This window comes from Syngnathus leptorhynchus, chromosome 15 (genome assembly GCF_054491065.1).
Source record: "Syngnathus leptorhynchus isolate UIUO chromosome 15, UIUO_Slep, whole genome shotgun sequence".
NCBI lineage: Eukaryota > Metazoa > Chordata > Actinopteri > Syngnathiformes > Syngnathidae > Syngnathus > Syngnathus leptorhynchus.
The window spans coordinates 4,225,943-4,250,973 of NC_141209.1; the positions used below are offsets into that span (position 1 = coordinate 4,225,943).

Consider the following 25,031-nt stretch of genomic DNA (forward strand, 5'->3'; position numbering starts at 1 on the left):
TACAGATTAAATACATCAAATGACAAAAGATGTCAAACGTAAAGCTTTAACAACAGACGCGTGACTCAAGTGTTGCTTAATTGCGCGTACAACTTTATTCAAGACTTCCCACAGGTGAACGAAGGAGGGAGTACGGGGGGGGAGGAGGGTCATACCACCATTGGTTGGCAACGAGAGGGAGCTCAGGGGCTTTGCCACTTACTCCCACCCACCTGTACCTGAACAAAGGGTTGCCACACGTCGTCGTCGTCCGACTCGAGAATCACTTTCCCCGTCTTCCTTCAAACAACAACAACGGTGGCCAAGTAAACGTCAGCCGAGGCGGCAGGGAGCGAGTGGAGCAGCGCGCCGAGTATGGAGCCGATCACGGCCTGGAGCGAGGAGACTGTGTGCCAATGGCTCCAAGGTGAGCCCTAATTCTCACCACTGCCTACCACACCTGCTTTATGTTCGTTGCTATGCTCGCTTCCAAGCTACTTTGGAGTCACAAATCGACGCGCGGCGATTGCAAACATACACATGAATCCTTTGGGAAGTGAAAGGTGGAGGTGGAATGAGGAAGTGGCCCGGAGAAGCCATAACAGTCATGTCAAGAGTAAAGTGTTCAGTGTTGTGACATGCTAATATCAAACTTTTCTTCAAAGTTTAGAGCTATTCGTGCAACTACAGCTACACATTCTTGTGTTTAAAACTTTTCTTTTACTGTTATATACAATGCCCGTTTTGGTAACGACAGTGTCACTACTAAGTGTTGCAATAACGTACAAGTGGCTTAGTGACAGCTTGTATTTCGGAAATAACTGTTTTCATCTGTCCCAATACTTATGTACTTTCTTCTTCCATGCATATGTATTATTTTCTAATTAAATAAACAGGCACTTTTATATAATAACTTTTCAAGGGTTAACAAAAGTTTTGTTGTGGTTTGCCAATACAAATTCGCGTCAATGCTCCAGCTGCATGTCCCGGCTTGTTTTTTTTTTTTCCCTGCTAATATGGGCTTTCAGTATGAAAAGCCTGACTCTTCCCATCTCCTAATTCCAACTACCAGGTTTGGACGCACCCTTGCATCGCTATGCCCTGTCAGATTGGCACCTATCTGGCCTGGATCTGCTCCAATTGACTTCAGAGGACCTGGAGCGGCTGGGAGTGTCCAAAATCGGCCACCAGGAGTTGATCCTCGAGGCCGTGGAGAAGCTGTGCTCTTTGGTGAGGCGAGAAAAAACACAATCACGTGTATTTTGTGTACAATACGTGACCATGGTGACGGTGAGGCGAGGGATGTTTGTCTCGAGGGCATCGACGATGACTTATGTTCGTACCGGAGCGCCGAAACGATCATTTACAGTATAATGCTGAATTCACAGAACATCGTGTTCTCCTTCGAGAAGCATGTAATCTTCACCGGGCTTGAGTTTTGGTCTCATGTGTTGTTTGTTTCATTCCTAGAAGAAAAAAGTCATGCACTTGTGAAGGAGGTTTATTTATAACACTAAAGCAGTCATAGTGTGTTTGTAGGCTAACTGAGCAGGCTCAAGCTGCTTAAACCTTGTTGGCAAATCACAGACTGGATTCTCCTTCAATAAATGAGAAGGCTTACGAAAACAACAGACGCTCGCGTTTTCATAAGAGCCACTTGCGCAGTTTACGCCGTTTGCATTTACACGACAGAGCGCCATCCGGCCGCCTGTTTGCCTTGTGACTGGCGCTCATTCACAAAAGCCAGCGTCACATGGAGAAGGTTGAACGCGTTCAAGAGCCCCGTTACGTCATTGCGGCGTGGATAAGACCATGAAAAATTCATGGCCACTTCTGGGAGTCCGGATTAGTGCCACTGGTTGATATGTAACAACAAAGCCCGAGTGGAACCTCTTGACCCCTTGTGAGAGCGGCCTGAATGCAACCTGCTCTCTTGAATTTGATCAATCGCGCTCAAATTTGATGAATTTTAAAATTTCAAATTGTCTTGTGAATCGTCCCTGTCAGTCATACGGCGACGGTGGGGAAAGTCTGCACGGCCTGGCGGAGAAGCTGCGAATGTTGGCCAACAACTTGCAGATGGGCATCCAGGGGCGTTGGCGCCACAACAGCTATGACGGGCAGAGCGCCACCAAGCTGTCCATCAGTGTATTGAACGCGGTGGTGGAGCTCATCCCCTCGGCCAAAGGACTTTTCTGCTTACTCAATAGGTCAGTAAGGAGTGTCGACGTGTTGTGCTCTACTTTTTAAACATTTTGATGGCGTGCAACTCGATTGTGTTTCGTCAGGTATAAACTCTCGCATCTGAGCGGACGCAAGATGAGCAAAAAAATCGTGAGCCATTGCAAAGAACTCGGGACGATCGTACAAAAGGTTGGTGTTTTATTTCCCATCCATCTAATGTCTTAATGATGCGCCGGAAGTTGCTTCAAAGCTCTCATCTAGATTGATGTCGAGGAAATATGTCAAAGTGATGCATCTAGACTGAGAGACAAGCTTTGTACATTGAGGTGGAGCCTGGTTTAACCAGGGTTGTTAGTGGAAGTTACAATACAGAAAGTTTTGTTTTTTTTCATTACTTTCCGCTTCTCTTGTATGCACAATCGAAAAACATGTTTTTTTTTTTTTAATACTTTTAAAGAGGAAGACTTTTCTCCTCAACATCTCCATATAGAGGAACTACAACTTGCTGAACCCAAACAGGAGCACAAGCTCCCTTTTTGTAACCTGCCTCACACACGTTATCTCCACATTCCTGGCATATTTGAAGCCGCTTGTACCTTAAAGACTAAAGAAGGAGGAGGGCCAGACAGTGGACATGTGACTACCAGAGGGGTTTTCTTTTCAAGGTGTGGGGGAGAAATTAGCCCGTGAGGTCCTTAAAGGCTGAATGTCAAACGCTAAGTAGACGGGGATGAGCTCGGATGGGTGACTTATTGACTGATACTGTCGTCAAAGGAGGAGGAGGAGATTACACAGTGACTCCTGACCAACTTTTCACTCCCTGGGGAGATTTTCTATCGTGAACACAGCAGCAGAAAGAAGAGACGTGTCGGACATTGAAGGCTAAAAGGCATTGGGGATCGAACAAAAAAAGGAAACTCAGCATGCCATTTTAAAGGAGTTTAAATTTAGGATCTGTTTTGGACTGCAACCCGGCACAGCACAGGTACTGTTACTAGCTCTCTTAATCTGTTGTTATACCTCTCGAAATAGATGATAGTCTACTTCTTCTCTCAGATAATTTTCAAAACCTGGATGTTGTTATCGACGAAGCATGTGACTGGTTCATTCGATTCCTTCAGCTGTGAAAATGATGATGCAGTCAATAAGGAGGGAAAATATTTGGAAACAAACTAAAAAAAAAAAAAAAAAAAAAGTCAAAAATAGGAGCGTGAGTGTCTTAGTGTCCGGTTATGTGGAGGAGAAAAATAGAGCTGACTCAGAGGATGTTTTCCACTCACATGTTGGATGTGATTGATGGGCGACATCACAACTTGATGATAAGTCCGTGTACAGTCAACTTGATGATGGCGCCCTATTGTTCACTCACTTCCTGTTTTGGATTCTTGTATGTTATGTTGTGTATGCTCATGGTTTAGGTAATTACTTCACGTGCTTCTCTTTTCTCAAGCTTCGGATTCAGGTTTGTCGACTCGGTGGATTTTGCGGATGCTACTGTGGTTAGCATGTATCATGCAGTCAGTTTTCTTAGCTTGAGTAAAATGGATGTATGAACACAAGCAGCGCAACACATGAAGGAAAAAATATATTAAAAAAAAAATACCCACAGGCAGATTTTTTTTTGTCTGCTGTGGAAAAACAACTAATATTACTGCAGCCTACTTATTGGTGAAAGTCTTCTTGTTTTTTGTGGGGCTGGAACAAATGAATGGCATTTCCATTCATTTTCATGGAGAAAGATGTTTTTAGAGAAAGTTTGATATTTTTTAACGATTGAAAAGTGATGCTGATGGTTCCTCCATATCCACACACATGACAGCATCTTCTAAGTGTTACAAACAGGTCTCATTAATAGCAAAGTATTATATCAGTCACGGCTCTCACAGGAGTAGCTTCTCATGCTTGACACCAAAGAAAGGACTCTCATTTCCTGTTGGGTCAAGCGTGAGCGCGATCATGCTTCCCAGCGGCCCGAGGGCCACCACGATAGGAAGTCAGCTGGTGTTACTTTTGTTGCACGTCGTTGTTGCACTCAGCCAGCCTTGAGCTGAGGCGGCAGCGGCATTCAAGTCGCTCAGCCAGGAGGGAAAGGTACAAATAAAGTTGAAGGGCGATGTGAACTTTGAACTCGGATAGCGATGTAAATATCTGGAGGATTTACCTTTGAGGTATGTAAATCTGATGGTATGATTTTTTATTTTTTTTGCCAGGTACTCGGGCTTCTTCTAAGAATAATTAATTCAAGGTTTAAAATTGGAATCGTGTAACCTTTACTGAGGTTAAGAAAAACGAGAAGCTGCTCGATGCAACAGTCTTTTTATAGTTGACCTGCTGGCAAATAAAAAAATATTTGATGAATGTAAACTTGCACCCGGAGGCTTTCGACACTGTTTGCACAAACAAAACCAAAAAAACAAAACAACGTACGTCGTTAAGTGTTTTGCATATTTCAACTGTGAATTAATCTTGTGCCAATGCTTTGCCTTATTTTCCCATACTCCCACATAATAGCTTGTCTTTGTTTCCTTGACAACCATGGAGAGATCAGCTTTGGGCCAAAGACACACACACACACACACACACACAACACAGCACAATACGGTCTCTTTTTATCCATAACATCAGAGGAGACCTTGATGAAGAAGATAAATACAAAACTTTCTTTTTCATGAGTGAGCCGTATGAATCGGCACACATTCTTGCAGTGTATTTAAAAAGACAAATATTTGAGATTTTATGTTTGAGTGCAACAAATGTCGTCATAGTTGTCTCTGTGTTATTTTAAATTTCATTTTACTGGATTGATGATGTGAACAAGAAATGGCCTGATTTTTTTTTTGGGTTGAGCTTGTCCCATTTCCTCTACCAGTCAATATCAATCAGCAGTATCAGATGACACACATTTTGACCATGTGCCATTTTATCCATCCGATAGAAACGTACAAGTGTCTACGAGAAAGAGAAGGACATCATCTCCGTGGTAGGTCACTTTAATTTCCTACTACTTGTTCCCACTCTTATGATTATTATTATTTTTTTTTTAACGCTCCCATTTCTTGTGGCTTAAGTGCCGTCAATTAGTTTTGGTGTGCGACGAGATCCTGAACAGCAGTCCGGAGGCTTTGCTTAGCAACACCACGCAGCTTGAGAGCGTCGACCTAGTGCCCGTTTCACCGGGAGACCAGCTGGTAATGTTCTCATCATTCTAATTTCAGTCCATTTGAATTTTCACATCTCATCAACTTCCAAACACTCCAAACTTTCTCTTCCGTCTTGAATCAAAGCACTTTCGACATTTTCGCCGGCTTTTTTTTAATATTTTTTTTATCCAAGGTTGTTTGTGCCTTATGAAACGTGATGAACTCAAAGCAACAATCATAGCTTCTTTTTTGCTTCTTTGCCTCTTTTAGCAACCTCCTCCCACATCCTTTTATTATTCAAATGAACAATTCAATTCAGCCCATCTGTACCACACACTTTTCAGAAGCAGTCGTAAAAAAATGGCAGAAAATTTGTATTGAATTATTTTACATTATCACCGTGTTATCGATTATAATTGTTATATTCTTTGCTTTTACGTGATAACGATCTCTCCGTGAAAAAAAAACAGTTTTGTCGCTTAGTGTATATCTTCTCTGTGAACCATATTATTGATCGCGTCTCCAGGGTGAGATTAGTTCGCTCCCGTGGCCGAATATAATGAATCAGAGCTAGCTCGTGGCTAATTACACAGCGAGCCGTCGATACATCTGGAGACAGACGTCGATATTTCACGCAGCGATGACAGAACAATGCTCCTGTGTGTATGTGTGTGTGTGTTATTTTATCTCCTCCCTAATTGTTTTTGTTTGTCTCAGGGCATCGAGATAACGTCCATTGGCTCCAGTAACCACTATGTGACCGGAACTGTAGCCGAGGTTAGACTGCTCTATCATGTTGAGGATGGCAAAAAAAAACAAATTTTCCAAAATCTGTGAAAAAATGTGTGTATCATTCTTTAGCCTTCAAGTGATGTTGCAAAGATCTTGGCTGGAGATGAAGTCATCAAAGTCAACGACCAGATAGTGGTGAGGTTTTTTTTTTTGTCCCCTCATTGGAAACAAAATGCATTCATTCCTTTATTTATCCTTCGAACCACTTCTATCTTTTATTGGTTTAGGTGGGCTGGAGCAGGGCTAACCTTGTAAAGAAGTTAGAGGAGAATCCCAGCGGCGTCAATCTGGTCATAAAAAGGACTTCTGGCTCACTTTGTCGCAGAGGTCCGGTCCAGTGCTCTTTGCCTGTGCAGGTTATTCAAGGACTCCTTCACACGACAATAACTTGGCACTGAGACACTGCAAAAAATATCAAACATGGAAACACAGTTTACAATTTGGTGTTTGTGATAATTTCCTTGTATAAAGGAGGACGACGACGACTACAAAGGGGAGAGCTCAGACGAAGACCTTGAAGAGGACAATTCGAGGCACTCCATTTTTGAGAGGGTAGCAGCATCGGTCCGGTCCCTTTCTTTCAGGTAACACATTTTTTTATTTTTTTTTATTGTCATGGAACTACAATCCAATCTGTATTTCTAACCAGGTGGCTAACATCACTTATTTCCCGACCGTTTCTGTGAGTCATTGAGGCCCACAAAAAAAGCTTGTAATTACCTGTAAAGGCCACAAGTTGGCATCAAAGCACTTTTTTTTTTTTTTATTAGACAAGGTTATGGCTTGACTAAATGAAGCTCCTCCCAAAATTGTTCAGCTATTTGTTTAGTCAAATAATTAGCAGGCTAACAAACCACCCATCTAGCCAATTATTACACATTTTGTAACTATTTGAGCTATCTAGCTTCTAGGCGTATCCCACATGATGTTCAAAGCCAAGTTTCTTTCCAGACAGTACCGACTTGCGCTTCCCTCATTAGAAGACAACCTCCTAGCGGCATTTTATTCTCATTCATCTGCCAGGACAAGCAGTAGCCTGGACACCGTAGGTGAAAGGAAAGTGCAAATGCCATAAACTCCACCCTGCACACACACACACGGGAAGACGAATAGCTGAGGGAGTTAGCCATGCCTTCCTGGGAAAATAAATTGGGGCCTAAAAGGAGGAAAGAGAGTAATGGAGCAAGGGTGAGATGTGATGGAGAACAGACTCCCTGATAAATAAACCATCCCTTGACCTATAACGCAATCCATCCATTTTAAGTCGGTCGCGTTTTAGCTCTACAGTACCATTGATGTCTTTTGATGTCAGTCGGTGTGTGTTTCGTTTCCGCAGGAGAGCCATTCAAGGGCCTGAAGTGACGGCGGGGGAGCAGCCTATGGGGCAAGAGGAGTCAGAGCTGTCTGCCGACAAGCAGCTCGAAGGCAGGCTGACCCCGCAAGGCGCTCTCTCGGTCTCAGGTAGAACATTAGGAACCTACCCACAATTATCCTTCCTGATGTTCTCCAAAAAAAAAAGTCTGAGGTAACGTCGCTGACGTGTTCCTTTCACAGGAGAGTTTGAAAGTCTGGCCGGTTCGAGACTTTCCCCGGGCCGCGCCCGGAGAGGAGAGAGCTCGCCGTCACCGCAAAGCGTTTCGCCATTCGAATTCCATCGAAGTTTATCACTGCAGGCACTAAATCAAGAGAGAGCCAGCGTCAGTTCTTGTCCTGAAATGGTGGGCCACGCGGCAAAGGAAATGACATCACAGCCGAATAACCAATTGTGGAAAAGAAAAATAATAATAATGCGTTGAGTAATTCATTATTACATTTTTGGTCTGTTCTCAGGGACACCAGGAAACAAAAAAGACCTCTCTCAAAGGTATGACGTGAGAAGCCATTTTTTTCTCATCTCATATCACTAAAGTGATCATTTTATGTCAGGAATGACGGCGACCCTCAGTCGACGCCGCGTGTCCTGCCGAGAAATAGTCTTGCCCGACTGCGATGGCTGGCTCTGGAAGAAGAGGAAGGAGAGCAGTGTCTTCATCGCCCAAAAGTGGCAACGCTTCTGGTTCGTCCTCAAGGGGGCGTCTCTCTACTGGTACACCAGCCAACAGGTGAGTGTCAATCCGGGGAAATGAGAATGGAGGCGCTGGTGTAGAAAATGGAGAATGGTGTTCCATTTTTTTTTTTCTTTTTCAGGATGAGAAGGCAGAGGGCTTGGTCAACATCGCCAGTTACACCATAGAAAGCGCTGGCGAGCATAAGAGGAAATAGTAAGGACAAATACGATGCTTTAGTTTCGGGATTCATATACATTGTGATTAATTCAGTCATTTTTTTTCCCCCCAAGTGTGTTCAAAATGCGACACCAGCGATTTCACAACTTCTTTTTCGCCGCCGACAACGTCAGCGATATGAGCAAGTAAGTCGGGCCCGAAATGAATGTGGCATTTATTAGAAAAATGACAAAAAAGTTATTGTAACGCTACAGTCAGTACTTTCCGTGAGTACACACTGCCCCCTGCAGGTTGTATCACACAGAACACCCATCATTAGCACATTTATGACTTTTTTATGATAAACTTGTAAAACATGACAGCTTTAGTCAGTTTTATCAACTACTCTATATATTTTTTTAATATGTTACAGGTGGATAAACTGTCTCATCATAGCAATTCAAAAGCATAAGAAGTTCAGCCCGGGCCCAGACAGTGAAGAAGGTACCTACCTACTGAAGAGCATTTACATTTTTAATGCAGTAATAGAAAAATAACAATGTAATTTAATTCTAGTAAAAAATAAATAAAAATACCTGACTGTGTACATCTATTCATCACAGAGTGTTACAGTGAGACAGAATCAGAAAACGAGGGATCCCCATCGCCCCGCAGGAGAAATAAGGTCAGTGCACTTGCAAAAGGGAACACTTATTGATGAGCAATTATTCCTAATAGATGTTGATGATGTACGGCAGAAAGTACAAGCCAGCACCCTGCCGCGCCCCAAACGCAAAACCAACATGAAGGTGCCATTGCCAAGTCCATCAACAGGGGGCAGCAAAGGTACGAACACGTTCACTCCAGCTCTTGACTAAATGTTGACTAAACTTCAACATACGGTCGTTTTTTGCAGCCGCCCCAGAAGATGAGATGGGCAAGATGTTGAACAACATCAAGGAAGGAGGCGTGTCACTCATGGGCCAAGAGCAGCCGTTCACGCACGACCACTTCAGGAGGTCGTTCATCCGGCGCAATAAGAACCCCGTCATTAACGAGAAAGCGCACACGCTTCGGGCTTTACAGAGCACCTTGAAGGTGAGTAAGTTTCCTGGAATTGATTGTTAATTGATGGCGTTTAGGAAATAATAGAAGCTCGATGGAGTGCAAAACATGACCACATTTAAAAAAAAAATTCAAAAATTCATAAGAAGCAACATGCCAAGCATACCACTGACTTTGATACTTATATTTTTTGGTGACATTGCAAACTGTAAAATAACAACAAGACTGGGAAAGGGATTTTTGATGGTTCATTCATATATTTATATATTTTGTATATATACTTTTATATTTACAGCTACAACATGACTTGCCAATTTTTGTCACCATCACAACACGCGCTTTATTGTGACACTCTGTCTATATGATACAAATAAATCCCGGTTCGAATATCAGGTGTCTAAAATGGTCCAACTTCCAACATTTTTCATGTCGACATTGGCCCCCTAATCTTAAAAAAAAAAACCTCTTCCATGCCCACCCAGTTGGAACTGTCCGCTTTGGATCACTGGTCCCTTCTCATCGACAGAAAGACTGATAGGTAGTCAGTTCTGTGGATGTAAATCCCTTTGTCCTTCGGTAGGCCAAAGAAGCTGAATTACAGCAGATCAACAAAATTCTGGACGGTTCCGCCGTGACGGCCTCAAAATATCGCCAGTGGAAGGAGCAGAACGAAGAACTCATTCATGAAATCGAGAGACTGGCCTCTCTCGGGACCTCCAAAATCGGGGATGCAGACGCCGCCGCCGGCAACGTCGCGGCGCCAGTCGGGCCTGCCGATGAGGTTGCCTTGGAAACGGTTGCTACGGAAACAAGCACTGCAGAGACAAAAGGCGCATACAGACTGAACCTCAGCGACGGCGAGCAGCTGGTGGACGCCGAGCCTTCTGATGTTCTCCTGGAGCTCCCTCAGGGCTCTCCGGTGGAAGAGAGCAGCAGTCCCGAGTTGGAACTCTCACTGGGCTCTCTGCAGGAATCCATCAACAAGCAGCTGAGTGAGATGAGGGAGAGCGGAGAGGCGCCCGACACTTATTTCTACATTTGAACGCATCTTCTGTGTGTGTGTTAATACACGTCAAAACCTTTGTCAGCTTCAACACTGACAAGAAAGATTGACTTTGAGCCTCGTTCATGCTGCCTGGAAATGCCGACATGCAAATGTGTCGCAGTATGAATAACGCAAAATGGCGGTGTCCGTTTGAAAATAATAAGACGATTTTCACAAAGTGAGGAATTGAAAGTACAGAGCTGTTTTCGAATGTAGGGAGTTCTTTCCATTCTGTTTTATTGTTCATACTTTTAGGCTTTTTATGAAGTATGACTTCTGCAACCGATTAATGAGATTTCCATTCATTTCAATAGGGGAAGGTGATTTGAGATACAACTGTTTAGGGTTGTAAGCGGTCATGTAATTAAACTTGTAAGTCAAGGCGCCACTGTAACTTTTTTTTTTTTTGGGTGTGATTATGAGACAGCTTGATGTTTCTAAATTGGAACATACTTCAGTATGTCTGCATTTGTTCTTGTTCTTCCTGCAAGAACAACTCATGGGGATTTCCAAGAAAATATTACTGTATCTTAGCAAATTTTATAGGCTCGACTTACGTACATGTGCCTGTGAATTTTTAGCTTATTGTTTTTGTTAAATTTTAGACCTTGACTTGCCATAGTACAAGTTTACATATTGAACATGTTGCCAATCAGTATAAAAAAAAAAATCTATATTTAATTTTTTTTAGGTAAATATGTACCATATGACATGCTTTTTAAAAAAATGTGATGTGTAAATAATTTTTAAGATATCTGCTGCAGATGCCCGTTAATTGACATTTGGAATTATTTGCACAGATAATGTACTGCCAACATAGTGCCTTTTTCTTTCCGTTTGATCTTTAGAAATCACAATACAGTGAAAGAAGTGAAACTATACAATCATTACACAGAGTGAAATATTTGAGCATTTTAACGGAAACCCACAATTCATCATTTTGCAAATTTACAATATTGCATAGGAAGTTATCAAACTATTTTTTTATTACAGTAAGTAATTATCAATTGGCCTTGTGGAAAGTATTTCCCTCTGTGTTTAACAAATCTCTCTTGTGTAATACAAGTTTTGAATTGAACTACTTTATTGAAATAAATGAAATTTTCTACAATCTTCCAATTTATTGTGACGAGTTTATATTGAGTTTTTGTTTTTGTCCCATTATTCTTTGTGAAGTAGTGACGTGTTAAAAAGCTCGGACTGACTCATTATCACTGAGTCATCATAATAAAAAAATGAGAGTGTCATGATCACCCACGTTTGTCAACTTGACTTATTCCAAATGTTTGAAGATTTGCAGACTCCTTTCTTTTTCCTCAACCTTTCTAGGATTTTTATTTTTAAATGTACCATAGGCGGTCATGCATTTTCAAATGTATTTGATCATTTTCAAAAATGAAAACATGCAGTAGTTATTTGCTCAAAAATATGCTGTTTTTTAATGCCCTGTCTAATATAAAAATAGTGCTCTGGTGCCACATTGTAGGTGGGCGTCTGTTCTGGTATTCTGATTTGTTGACAGTGAATATGTGGTCACGAGAAACAAGAAGGCACGCTCAGTTTTTTTTATTTCTTTTATGTTTATGACCTAGAAGTTTTTTCATATCACTATTCGTCATTATGACTTCAATACTGTGTTAGACAACAAAAACACTTCACTGCACATTCCGGTTGACCAATGTAGAGGGCGGAACTTCGTCACACACACGAGACCCCCTGTTGTTATGATCAGATGCAGCGTGATGATTTTTTTTTATTTATTTATAACAGTACAAAGCGAGGCTGTCAAAGGCGGCACAAGAACATCGTCATACAGCAGTCATATCTGCAACGAGCATCTGAAGAATGGCATAATTGTCACACTTACACAACAGTTAAGCGAGGCCATGGAGAAGTGTCTTTGTATGACGCACCGTTTCAGACGTTCTTAAACTGGAGACGAGGACCTACTGGGGAGCTGTAGCTGTTTTAGTTTGGAAAGGTTCATGAGCCGATTACTCCTCCTGATTGGCACATCGGTACGTCTGGCATCACAGGATGAATAAATTGATCTTTTTCGATGAAAAGGTGTTTTTAGTTTGGCATACTTGAAGTTTTGCCTTTTAGGGTGAAAGATCTTGCTAATTTGCTGTTTTTGTGCTCAGGCCAAAGCCATGTCTCAATTAATGCTGTAGCTTTGGCGCCATCTGGTGGCATCTTGTTGTCAAACCCGTATGTCGAACTGAAGGGAGGAGCTTCATTTAGTCAGGCCGGGCCTATGTCTAAAATAAATAAAAAAAAGTGCTTCATTGTGAGGCACCTATAAGGAAAACAAAACCTTTGTGTATGGACTTTGACCTTTGCCATAATGAGGGTGTTCCTTCTGGTACCTGGACCCAAAATGTTTGAGAACCCCTGTAGTGGATTACCATTATGTATGAGTTTGAAAGTCACAGTCTCATTCTAACAGCTGACTTCATACATGTCAGATTCGGGCTTGCTGCGAATCTCTGAGCACGGTTGACAAGCGGGACAGGCTGCAAACTCCGGGCAGGTTCTGCATCTCGGTCTCTTGAAACTCAGCGCCAAGGCACCCCCTCCTAATATCTGTAAGCACGAACCCAACCACCCAAAGTAGAGCGAACCGGCCGGACGTAAGCTGAGCTGAGGCAATCTAGTGTTATTCGGGTCCTGCTTGGTGTCCTCTGTCCCCAGCCTGCGCAGGTTGTGGGTGTAGACCACCAGGGCGGTGATACTGAGCAACCCGGCCACCACCACTAGGAGCCCCCCAGTGGCAGCCACCCCTCGTAGCGGGAGATCTGTCCAACAGCGCACCCCGATGCAGGCCAGTAGGATACCGGTGCCGCACAAGAACAAGGAGGTCAGGACCAAACCCTGCGCCAAGCGAACCCGACGGTCTCGCTCATAAGAACCCGCCACCGGCCAGCACTGCTTCAGCTCCGAGTGCTCCAACTGCAGACAACTCTCCCATAGCCCATCTGAACGGATCAGCAGCAGACTGTCCGTCATTCCCGGCCTGACCCCAGGACTGTGGCTTTTCACCACTGTCCTGAGAAAAACAAAACCAGGCCTGGCCAAGTCCAGACGTGTGTGGCCCTCTCTCCACTGAGGTGTGATCGCAGCAGTGAAGAGGAGGACTAGACCCAAGGGGGCAAAGACAATCCCCATCACCATGGACGCCGGAGTCTGCATCACCATGATTCCTTGAACGGTGCAGATTCAGACGCTTATCGAGAGAGCCGATGTGGCGGAATGCTGAAGAACCATCTGCTCCGGAAAGGAAAGCAGCTTTTATCAGTGGACCTTTCATCAACATAAACAATTGGCACTAGGGTACTTCCTATATACATCTTTCAAAACTATTATAGGCACCGTTAAGAGAGTGACAGAACAGATTTTAGCCAAATAAAGATGGGGGGGGAAAAGTAGAGGCCCTACACATGAGCCTTGGGGTACTCCACTCTCAATGATTACAAAACCTTACTGGTCGCTGTGGTTAGTGGTAAGTCCGGTCCTAGAAAGTCACTGTCCTACTTGTTTTAGAAATTTTCCTTCTTCACATACCTGATTCAAAAGATCAGATTCATTATCAAGCTTGCTGATGAGGTGATTTTTCCGAGAACTGGAAAACAGTCAGGACAGCTACTCCCTAGGACCGGACTTAGTCTATGGGATAGACCAACAGATCAATTCCTTACCTCCGGACGATGTCGCTCGTCTTGTCAGGCCGACGACTTTTCATAGCACTCTAAGAAAGGAGAGAGTAGAATGAAAAATTGAAACTGATTCAGGTGCCGAATGGGGAGCACGCAGGTTTTCTCACTGCCTGTTCTTGTTGCTAGGAAACGTCTTGTAACGAACATTCAGCCCTTTCTAATGGCTAAAGCTTATTAAGCTTCTTTCTATGCACCGCCTGATTAAATGTCCGTGATGTTTATGCCTTTTGGTGTTTTAGTGTTATGCGTTCAATGTATTTCACTGCAGGCCAGACACAAAGCCTTGATTAAAGGTTACGCAATCAATGCCAAGTCAGGGTTATATTCACGTGTGTCTTTGACATTTTGGAGAGCTTACTTGATTTGGGGTCCCCATAATGTCTATTTTATATTGAGCGGGTTAGGAAGTCATCAGTGGTAAGCACTTGTGACGTCTTTTTTTCCGTGACAATTGATGCTCTGTAATAACCTTGATGATGCTCTCGTCCACTTGAGTATTAATAATGTCAAGCCGCCTACGTGTGGAGCAGAACAAAAAAAAAACTGAGAGACAATGTAAGGGACAGGAATGGGACTCATCGCTGTTAGCCATATTATTTTATATTTTGCATTTTTTACACAATTGAAGTGGAATATAAGTGGAAACAAAATATACACGCACCGGTGGTTAGGATTTTATTTATGTCTTTTACTGGCAGGACAAAGATGATAAGAATGCTGAAGAATTGGGCGGTTGACAATGAAACTATTTTTACGGGAAACACTAAAGAGTTGATGATACAACAAACATTTATTGGAAGGATTAATTACAGCATTGCCAGACTGACGCTAGATTTACTTTATGGAATGTAATTTACTTCTGATGAGGTCAAATTAAATCCACAGAATAAAACCTCATCTTGACTCAGATGATATTCTAGAGGTAAAATGTTTTCTAATATGAATCCTAAATTTGGGAATTAAATGAAACACAAGAAAACAATGGAAGAGTGGAATATTCCCGAGAGTGGAAGATTTCAATCAGCACATGCCTGTGTGGTGAGGCAAGTGTGAAATGTACTGCGTGTTTGTTTGTGTATGTGCGTGTACGTGCGTAAGTAATTACGAATGTTCGTTTGCGCCATGACACGACGGGAAGTTAGCAGGAAATTAAATGTCACTGACACGTATGCACAAAAGTGTCAACTACCCCCGGCATCAATGAATGTGTCGTTGTTTTGACAGGCGCCTGCCTGCATGCGTGTGACACACTGCTTTTGTCAGTCACTGAAAGTTGATCAAAGATAGATGGATAGAAATATTATAAAAAGGAAATATTCAAGTGAAATATGACTAAATATATATCAAAATAACAATAGTGCATAGAAATAATTAAATATATAATGATACATGAAAATGAGTATTAAATGAAAAAAAAAGTATTGTTATATAAAAATAAAAAATGAAAATCCATTTAAAAAAGTTAGTAAAATGAATCTTAAAAATACTGTGACACAAAAATAAAGAATGTAAAAAAAGCAAATATTTATGATTATAATAAAAAAAAATTATATAAAAAGAATACATGTAAATGTAAATATAGTAATTATAAAAAAAAGACAAACATCTATAAAAAAAATGCACAAATCATAGTCAAATTAAATGAAAAGTATCCAAATAAAACACAATGTAAATTCTGTAAAACAAGTACAATTGACAGACAAAAGCCATTTAAAGACATCTGCACCAGGCGAGAATAAACCAAACAAGAAAAAAAAATGGAGGTGTCAACAGGACAGTGCAAAAATAAAGCCCCTTGTGATGAATGGGAATAAACACACTGTTGCCAACCCAGACACATGCGCACTTTCTTACACATGTGCAGGGAATGTGATCACACACACACACACACACGAGAGGCACTTGCCATTCAGCAGCCTTCCTGAAGATCACTTGCTTCTCTCAGAAGAGCATACACGGCGCAGATGGTGGAAGCATCTCCTCTTTATTCCGCCTGCCTCCCCTTTCCTGTCTCCGAGCCTGTGTTTGCGTCTGCCCTTGCGTCCTCCCTTTTTCCGCTAGCCTCCCTCCCGTCTGCTTCTCTATCTCACCTTCTGCTCAGTGTCTGTGTGGTATCGAGCAGTCTGCCTGCCGCTGCCAGTGGAACCAAATAGGGGGGGAGAGGAGCGAGACGCTTTCTCTCTCTCTCTCTCTCTCTGCCCATTAGAGTGAGTCGGGGGGGGGGGGCAACGTTTATCATGGTATGGTGCTGTGCAATATTTCTTCAAACAGCATCTTATTAGTCTCAACTGGAGGTGAAGGAGGTGAAGCGGCAGGAAAACAGGCCAAAGAAACATCTCATACAGTTGTTTATTTTCTTACAAAATAATTGGCAAGATATGACCAATGCAACAATTTTGCATATGTATACGATGAAATATTACAGGGATACGTGTTCGCTTTGAAATGATGCGTAACTTACAAGGAAGCACAAAAAAAAAAAGAAAAAACTCACACACACAAACACATTACATTCATACTATGACGGGAAATGTCCACAGTTTTGGGGATAAATGATGAGCAATACTAACTCTGCGGAGGGAAATGTGTGACGTTTGTTTCTGAATTTATTTGTGGTGAAACTAACAGGAAACCTACGAGGTGGCGGCAGTTAAGAACCGTAATCAGCAGGCTTTTTGTTTTTTACGTGATTAAAAAAAAAACAAAAAAAGAATTAAAAAGCCTTGGTGACAGGTCTATTTAAAAAGAACGACGATAGCAACCTGCTAATGCTATTTGTCGGAGCGCCCTGCAAATTAACGCCGAGTTCATCTGAAATACATTGAATTGTAAAAAAAAAAAAAGTATAAAACAGTCATAATAAAACTTATTTACATTACAAACTCATATGTACAAGTATGACATCATAATTGCTTTTTTGGGGGGGGGGATAGCATTATTTACAAAATGGAGATATTTACGTCTGAAATTATTACGGTCAGTCCATGGCCGGCTGGCTTTGTTTTGTTCTGATGGTGTAGTGCTTTAGTAACCATGATGGCTTCATCATACTTCGATGAGAGTGACCTGGAATCGACCGCTGACCACATCGGATATCTCGATGAGGAAAGCCGACTGATTGGTGTAGTGTTCGATGATGACGTCGTCCATATTGACGTAAATTCTGCACGCAAAAAAAAAAATTCAATCAGCAATTGCGCAAAATAAAACTTTTGTTTGCACATGATGAAAGTAGGTCACGCAATCGTCCGACGTCAATAACCCGCAATCGCGTCGTCTGGGAAATCGTCAGTCCGACTCTTCTCCTTCCCTGACTCAACCTTCACCTGCAACCCCTTTAAAGACTATAATGAGTGAATTAGCGGTGCGCTCATGCGCTTGGCCTGCAGGCTAGAGGCGGATTGAAGACGAAGAGGGAGGGGGAATTGCTGGAGAATGTAACTTAACCTGTTGGCTTGGTTTCTGGGCCCTGCGGTGACAAGTGGCAGGGAAAACAAGAAGGGAGACTGTCTGTCTTTTCACAAACCGTACGCAACTATTTATTCTTTAACGACACCCGTGTTTCTTTTTTTAGTTGGGACGGTTGCGTTTGTCAAATAGAATTACAACAGTGGAAAAACGGCCCGATTCGCGGGATAATGGAAAGATAACAATTGGCGTGACTCATCTGAAGGACTTTTGTAATATTTATATCCTTTCATAGTCATAGTTTTTTTTTCCTCAAGGGGCGGGGGGAGTCGCAATTAACGCATTCCTTGAGGCCGGGCCAAACCGAACAACCAACCGAGCCGGTCTGCCGACTTGAGATTCCGCAAAGGAACTCATCGTGGAGTCAAACAAACAAAAAAAAAAAAACCACACACACAAAAAGCTACTCACCCTCGTTTGCATTTCTTGTAGATTTTCCCAATGGTGTCTTCTTGCATGCCGTACTTTTCTGAAATCTGACGACGGAAGAAGAGTTCAGTGTCTTCCGAAAGCCAATACGACATTCGGTGAATTCTGGATAATCCGAATGTACTCACAGCTTCTCGTAGGCCCGACACCGTTGGCGTGCTTAGCATGAGCGCGTCGAAAACTTCTTCGGTGGCTCTCCTCACGTACAGCAGAACTTTTGGGAAAGAAATTCAAACGTAAAGCCTTGACTGGTTGGCTTTGATAACCACCAATTGGTGACATTTTCTTTTCTTACCTCTTTGGGACTCATCTCTGCGTACTTGCTTGCTAGGCGGAGAGCTGCTCTGCTCTCTGTCCGAGTACAACCTCTTCATAGAAGTTCTGAAGAAAATCAAAACATGTTACTCAAGAGATTTGCATATCGGGGTGCAACGATCATTTAAATTTGTAAAATAATATGTGTGCGCTGGATTATCTCCTTCACTACCATTGACGGCTATAGATGTCAAATATTGAACTGAGCTAGCAGTGAAGGAATTTGACAAGATGTTTTTATTTGTTCTTAATAGTGTTTTGAGGGGGCATCGGAAAAACAGGAAGGGAGTAACTTTTTTCCACGCTCACCTTTCGTTCTCGTCCATAGGCGGGGCCTGCCAAAGTAGGACACAAAGATCCGATTAGACGTCTGATAAAAACATTGCTTCATATCCTCCCTCCCCTCTTTTACCCAAAGGAATGTTATCACCGCAAGACTTTGTTTCCCATAACCTTCACGCTCAACCAGAAAACAAAGACCAGACGCTGCTCGCTGATTTGTCTGAAGATGCTGCTATTAATGCCTCCGAGGTTTTCGAACTCACGATAATGCATAAACAAACGAGTCAGTGTGGGAACGCCGAACTTGTCCGAACAGCGCCGTCGTGTGTGTGAGAAATAAGATGAGGGTGGCGCACGGGTCTTGCGAGGTGCTGATGTGCCAGGTGTGAAGGCCCACATCGGCTCTGCAGCGACTTGCGCCCGGTTTCGACTACAATTAGCTCACCTCACTTTCACTATCCCCTCCCTTTTCCCACACCGACTTTTCCCACCGCATACTTTCCCACACTTTTTTCCCCTCGTGCCTGAGCTGTTGTCTTCAGGGATGAGCGATGGGTCGGGAATATGACTCATTCCAAAGGGGAGGTAACTTTGATTCATTCAAGAAATACAGTCGGGAAGCCTACCATGCGCTGTAAACTGGACAGATGTGCTTCTGGGATGAAGAGGACCGGCTGGGTGATGCGGTCATCCACAGTTTGGAAGAAAGTGCAGTCACTGCCCATTGAGCTGCTCACTAAAGACTTGGCTGAAAGAAAAAAAATATATATCACAATTGATTTGATTTGTGAGGCAAGGTTTTGATCGTGCTTGTCCTCAATAGGGTTAGCTGGAGGCTAACGTTTAGCAACACTCACCGTTGGCGTCATTGTTCGTTTTGCCTCTCCTCTTGGTCCTCTTCCTCTCCTCATCACGCATCTTCCTCTCAGCTCCCTGAAGATATGCCAAAGAACAGAAAATGATCTTCAAGTTGCTTGTATCTCCAAATTTGACAACTTCATAAATTGGGGCAGTGGGAAGCGAAGGTATACGTTTGTCTTTATCTTGAGCGAGATTGAATGTGACAAGATACCTTATCGCAAAAAATCTTGACTTGGCAGGCCGCTCTGTGTATGAGCTGATTGTTCCCGGAACTGAAGTCGTACGTGTCGATCTGCAGGTTGAGAGGCAGGCCCTTCACACCTTTTTGCGATGAGAAGTCAGTGCTTAGCGAGTTGATGCCGATAAACACCTGCAAGGACAAAATCGGCAGCGTTAGCCTTCTTTTTTGGTTTCATCGTATCTTGCTTGAGGGGGTTGATGGCAGGTTTGAGGCCTCTGGATTATTTTGATTGGTCAGTTTATGCACGTATTTATTTATTTATTCATATTTTCTTTTATCCCCAGGGTAGGAGTTAATCAGAGTTACTAACACATATAAGGTGCTGACTATTTTTTCTTTTTTTTTCTTTTTTTTGTGGGTGGCTTGTATAACTCGGGAATAGCGTCTTGTCTTCCTGATTCACTCGACACGCAGCAGGTTTTTCACCCACAGCCGCACCTTGAGCACCTTTAGGCCACAGGGAAATGAGGATTGGCTCTTTGCGGCCGTGACAGTGCCTCGGGGCCAAAACGCATTTCTTGGATTCTTACCCTCCCCTCCTCAGCCACTCCTCCTGTCCCCCCCCCCCCCCTAAATCTTTCACCTGTCCGCACTGTCTTTAATATGTGTGTTTGTGTTTTTTTTACCTTGGCTTCTTCATGGGGATTCCAAATGAAGGAGAGGGCGTTGAAGGCAACCTCCTCAATGTTGCTAATTCCGGTGAACACCTCTTTGTAGTCCGCTATGATACGGTATAAAAAAAAAGTGAGGTGAGGCTTAATGAGTATTTATTTGTTTGTTTGTTTGTGTCGTTTTGGGAGTCAACCTACCAATGTCAATTACCCTCTGTTTGACAGTCGGCTGACGCGCATGCCAGTGGTTCCAAAAGCGAAGTTGCATTTCTGGCGTTTTGTCATTCTCAAACACAGCCATCACCACCGTCTAGCGTAGGAGCAAACAATAGAAAGGAAAACACGTGAGCGGAGAATCTAATGTCTACTGGATGGCAAAATCATTCGTCACTCCAACGCCTTTGTCGTGGTTTATTTACTTTGACTCGCCACGAGATTCTGTATATTCGTTTCCAAGTACGTGCTTGACAAAGAAAAGATTATCACCTTATGTTTTATAACAACAACAAAATACCACACCTTCCTTTCCTCCTAAGCTTTATTAGTGTTATTTTTGCACACACGTTACCTCACGTAAATGTAGCGGCATTAACTATAAATGTCACGAGTTGTCCTGGCCTAGTGTGAGTAGTTAATTAGTCACCCAAGAGCCGGTTCGTTGGGAGGGACACTTATTTGGGAACAATCTGTCTTTTTACCTTGACTTTGGTTGTAGTTACGCAGGAGTTGTTGTCCACTCCCTGTAGAGTGATAGGGTAGAACTGCCCCTTATTCAGGTAGACCATGGGTAACTCGCTGGATTTGAAAGAGGAGGCCGCCGGGGCGCCCAGGGAAAATTGGAACTCGCTTCTGTACGTCTCGGGTGGGGAGCCGGAGTAGGAGCCAGAGTAGACGGGACTGGAGTGGTCCTCGGGGAAGGGGTCGTTGTAGGTAAGAGTCTAAGAATGGGATATGTAATCATGTTAGAGACTGCAAAGAAAAATCTTTGGCGGGTCGCGAGGTCTACCTCCGCGTTGGGGTTGGGGAACGCGCTACTCTCGGGCCACTTCTGCAGCAAAGAGTCGAAGATGATATTGAGCTCTTGTTTGTCGCTCTCGGCCGCCACGCTGGTCAGGGTGGCGTAGGTGTCGGAGTTGGGGGGCAGGGAAACGGGCAGCGAGACGCTCTGCTTGGATCCTAAGACCTCAAGGGAGTAGCCGGTGGGGACGTTCTCCGAAAGGATCTTCATGACGTTGCCGGATGTCTCCAGTGAGATGAGATCATTGCTTGGAGTCCTGCAAGGGGGAAGAGTAAGCGGGTGGTTTAAGATGCTAGCAGATAGCCTAGTAGCACTTGATTGAGCGCACACATGGCTACTGCAAAGACTTGTGAGTCAGGGGTGGGTACTATTTGTATCCTAATCCAGTTCTTGTTTGAGTTTCTCCGTGGGGTGTTTAACATGTTGAAGGGGAACACTGCAGGGTAAGGGGCTCACTGGGGACACAAGGAGGGGAGCGCCATTGTCTACTCAAGTGTTGCGTAACTCTTTAAGCAAGGCAAAGCTGATGATGGATTTGAGTTTGGACCGTGTTTGACTTGAGGATTACCTCTCACCCTCTTTTTCTTACCTTTCTGTTGGTTTGAAGATGCTACTGTTTCGACTGCAGGCAGGAACTTTCAGGTCCTTCTGGCTCTGGAAGGTTAAAATGACAAAATGTTGAAGATGAAGATTCGGGAATGAATTTTGGTTAGGTTTTACCTTGCACTGTTCGTAAAGCATAGTTATAGCCGCCAGGTCGTCTCCCGGGTGGAGTCTGGGTTTGGCCAGGTTCTCCTCGGGCATGGGACTATCCATATACGGCCAGGGCTCCATGGTGTAGTTTGTGTTGTAGCGGTTATAGTTGAAGTTCTCGCTCTGAAAGACCACTCCCAGAGTTCTGCGTGGAAGAAGCCATATTTTTAATGACACACGGTAGCTGAGCCCCCGGGGCAGCGCACAGTCTCGCCCCTGAGCTGCGAAAGGTTTCGATTGCAAAACCACAGAGCTGAGTAACATCCGACAAGTGTCTCAAAAGCCACAAGACCACCCACCGACAACTCCCTTCCCACCCTATTGACAAAACATCCCCGCATGTTGTACTTTGTGGTTTCCAGTGAAAGCAGACCAAAGCGCATTCTTCAATCCTACACAAACATTCTTTATTTGTCAAACTCTTAAGAGAGATGCTTGCGGTTTTCACCTGCAACCAAACTCGGGATTTAGAGGATTGGATTTGTTTGGAGAGACCGAGCGCGACGTCGGATAAATATCCTGCCGTTCGCCCACCAAATGAAGCATCCCTTGAAGGTTTACCTTGGATAAACACTTCATCAAGTGTGTTGACGGCAGCTACTTTGAAGGTTTGCATCTCGGTGCATCTCAATTGCACCTGTTCTCGACTCGCAAACCTCCAAACCACCATTTATCCACTGCAAACACCTCCACAGACACTAAAGAGTGTGGGGGGGGGTCTTCTTGGGTTTCCCCTTTATGTAATTCAACATGATCATTGCCCAGTGTCTCCATCCAACACCTCCAAAGGAGATTCCTATTTCCCGCTCTTCTTTTGTGCGCCGTGGCCTCTAGGTTAATACGACAAGCGCAAACCCAACCATCCCATAATATCCATATCAGTTTTCCCAGCAAAAAAAAAAAAAAACATCCCTCTTTTAAGTCAAGCGTCTTTCACATGGGGGTCTCGTTGCAGATACAAGAAGAAGGGGAGGGATGGCAGCATGGGATCCAAAACATATCATTGAACTTTTTTTTTGGAACCACAGCAGATGTAAAATATCGAAACAAGACTTACTCAGTCTCTTTGGTCATGTCTCCAGTCCAGGTGAGCTGGAATAGATTCCTATAAGTTCGTTGTGATTGACTTTTTTGGATGACAAGAGCCTCGAGTGACTTGAATGTTTTGATTGCCTCCTGACGCAGCCCACATTTCATTTATACCAGCGGCAGGCTTCCTCTGCTCTCCTCCCATTGGTTGAAATTCCTGAAACAGGTGTCGGATAGGACAGGTGTAAGATTATTAACCCCCTCCAGCCCGAAGATATAGAGAAACTGCCTTTGCATGTGCAGCACTTTGCAAGACAATCTGAGGTGCTCTGAATGTCAGCAACGGGGCGAGATTTGAAAGCGCCTTTCAAATGTTAATCCCATTCCAGTTTCATACAGACGTTTTGGTGCATTTATTGGTTGTCAGAAATACGAATTAAAGGACAATCTTACATTTTTTCCAAATGTTTTAAAGCATGCAGACAAATGTTTTAGTTGTAGCAAAGCATTTCTCACAATTTTTTTTTTTTTTAAAGTGTCTTCTAACAACACACACACATACTGGCATTGGCTCAAAAGCAAGTTGTAAGAGAAGGACGCCTCCTCCTTATCCCTGCCCGGCACACCTTCATTCTTTCATGCTAATTATTGAAAGCAATTTGATTAAAATCCTTTCTAATGCACGAGTGATGCATTTTAAACTTGGAGGAGCAATGGGTTTCTCTTCCAAGGCGTCAACGGTTTTCCCTTTATCTGGTTTAACGCATGTTGAAGTTCCTCGCTGTCATTTCCTCCATGAGCATCATCCAAACACTTTTGCAATGAAAACTTACAATTAAAGATGACATCAGTGTGTCTGAAAAAAAATATGACAAATGTAACTAAACTTTTTTAATATTTTACAAATTCTTTGTCCTATGTTAATATTTATTTCCAATAGGAAATCATACACATTTTGTAATTTAAGCTCAAATACCTACATATTGTTTCATAATCTGTTTTGCTTTCATTTCCAAGTGTGTGAAAGTTGTCAAAGATGGGCGAGTAGATAGGAGTTTTATTTTTCTTTGAGAAACTCATAGCCATGCATCGGTTCAATATGCTCCTGTATGCAAAAATGTGTGTTTGTGTGTGTGTGTGTGTGTGTGTGTGTGTGTGTGTGTGTGTGTGTGTGTGTGTGTGTGTGTGTGTGTGTGTGTGTGTGTGTGTGTGCATGCGCATGGGTGTGCATTCAGCCGAGCATGGCGGCACACAAACAGACGTTGTCATGATGGCGCTTACGCGCCATCGCCACAGAGAAGGGCTTCTCTCAACACTTCTCTCCTCACCCCCCCTCCCCTTCCTACTCTTATTTTCGCTCCTTCAAAGAGGCTACTTGTGCAATGGTGCACCACATGGTAGGAAAGTGAAACCTTACATAAAAAAGAAAATTAAAAAAGAAATGCGGCCCTTGAGTAATTCCAAACAAACTGTAAGGTGCTTTCAAGCCCCTTAGGACAACTATGCCGCTGTCAATTTTTGTTCGGTCAGACAGCAGAGAGTCTCCAAGCCCACCCCACCACCACCACCACCACCACCACCATCACCCCCAATCCACCTCTACCTTCTAACCTTCAATGTCCCTACCCCTCGGACCAAGGAACCACTCCCAGAAACTCTACATTGCCCCAAAGTGACAGATCATTATAGATAAAGAAAGGCCCTCGTTTCAAATCTAAACAGTTTTTTGTGGGTCTACTCATGATAGAAAAGCCTTCCAATTTTTATTTTGCAATGTGACACTTGTTTCAGAGCCGTTTAACCTACTTGAACCTATTATAGCTAGATCAAGCCAAAATGTTTGTTTGTTTTAAGTATGTTTTTTTTGAAAGTTTTTTGTGGGTCTGCTCAAAATAGACA

The 25,031-nt window shown here is 43.2% G+C and overlaps 3 protein-coding genes across 3 annotated transcripts; 1 reads left to right on the plus strand and 2 right to left on the minus strand.

The window, feature by feature from the left end:
• The first annotated feature begins 131 nt into the window (after positions 1-131).
• Positions 132-11,631, plus strand: cnksr1 (connector enhancer of kinase suppressor of Ras 1). The gene is made up of 21 exons (XM_085932552.1): positions 132-406; positions 1,052-1,209; positions 1,987-2,189; positions 2,268-2,352; positions 5,099-5,143; positions 5,232-5,351; positions 6,021-6,080; positions 6,165-6,230; positions 6,323-6,451; positions 6,567-6,679; positions 7,432-7,556; positions 7,650-7,813; positions 7,926-7,959; positions 8,022-8,197; positions 8,283-8,356; positions 8,434-8,505; positions 8,733-8,803; positions 8,923-8,984; positions 9,058-9,145; positions 9,216-9,397; positions 9,945-11,631. Exons 1-21 carry the CDS (start codon positions 355-357, stop codon positions 10,404-10,406), a joined length of 2,541 nt encoding a protein of 846 aa, XP_085788678.1. The 5' UTR covers positions 132-354; the 3' UTR covers positions 10,407-11,631.
• A 342-nt stretch (positions 11,632-11,973) lies between these two features.
• On the minus strand, positions 11,974-16,329 carry cldn23l (claudin 23-like). Its single transcript, XM_085932406.1, has 3 exons — positions 16,032-16,329; positions 14,108-14,157; positions 11,974-13,676 (listed from the first exon to the last, which is right to left on the minus strand). The coding sequence occupies exon 3, from the start codon at positions 13,605-13,607 to the stop codon at positions 12,852-12,854; it is 756 nt and encodes a 251-aa protein (XP_085788532.1). The 5' UTR covers positions 13,608-13,676; positions 14,108-14,157; positions 16,032-16,329; the 3' UTR covers positions 11,974-12,851.
• Positions 16,330-16,460: 131 nt separating this feature from the next.
• grhl3 (grainyhead-like transcription factor 3) lies at positions 16,461-23,264 on the minus strand. The gene is made up of 15 exons (XM_085932405.1): positions 23,161-23,264; positions 22,071-22,248; positions 21,940-22,004; positions 21,339-21,606; positions 21,031-21,270; positions 20,531-20,642; positions 20,348-20,442; positions 19,692-19,850; positions 19,477-19,552; positions 19,246-19,367; positions 18,647-18,672; positions 18,318-18,403; positions 18,151-18,236; positions 18,005-18,069; positions 16,461-17,288 (listed from the first exon to the last, which is right to left on the minus strand). The coding sequence occupies exons 1-15, from the start codon at positions 23,175-23,177 to the stop codon at positions 17,171-17,173; spliced, it is 1,713 nt and encodes a 570-aa protein (XP_085788531.1). The 5' UTR covers positions 23,178-23,264; the 3' UTR covers positions 16,461-17,170.
• Between the last annotated feature and the right edge of the window lie 1,767 nt (positions 23,265-25,031).

What these genes read in the sequence shown, in the direction of transcription:
- cnksr1 (XM_085932552.1), top strand. Translation starts at nt 355, where the DNA reads ATGGAGCCGATCACGGCCTGGAGCGAGGAGACTGTGTGCCAATGGCTC. An exon ending in TGTGTGCCAATGGCTCCAAG is followed by an intron (nt 407 to 1,051) that starts GTGAGCCCTAAT and finishes TCCAACTACCAG; the next exon opens with GTTTGGACGCACCCTTGCAT. An exon ending in AGGCGCTCTCTCGGTCTCAG is followed by an intron (nt 7,557 to 7,649) that starts GTAGAACATTAG and finishes TTCCTTTCACAG; the next exon opens with GAGAGTTTGAAAGTCTGGCC.
- cldn23l (XM_085932406.1), bottom strand. Translation starts at nt 13,607, where the DNA reads ATGGTGATGCAGACTCCGGCGTCCATGGTGATGGGGATTGTCTTTGCC.
- grhl3 (XM_085932405.1), bottom strand. An exon ending in CAGAGATGAGTCCCAAAGAG is followed by an intron (nt 18,237 to 18,317) that starts GTAAGAAAAGAA and finishes CTTTCCCAAAAG; the next exon opens with TTCTGCTGTACGTGAGGAGA. An exon ending in TACAAGAAATGCAAACGAGG is followed by an intron (nt 17,289 to 18,004) that starts GTGAGTAGCTTT and finishes TTTTGCGTGCAG; the next exon opens with AATTTACGTCAATATGGACG.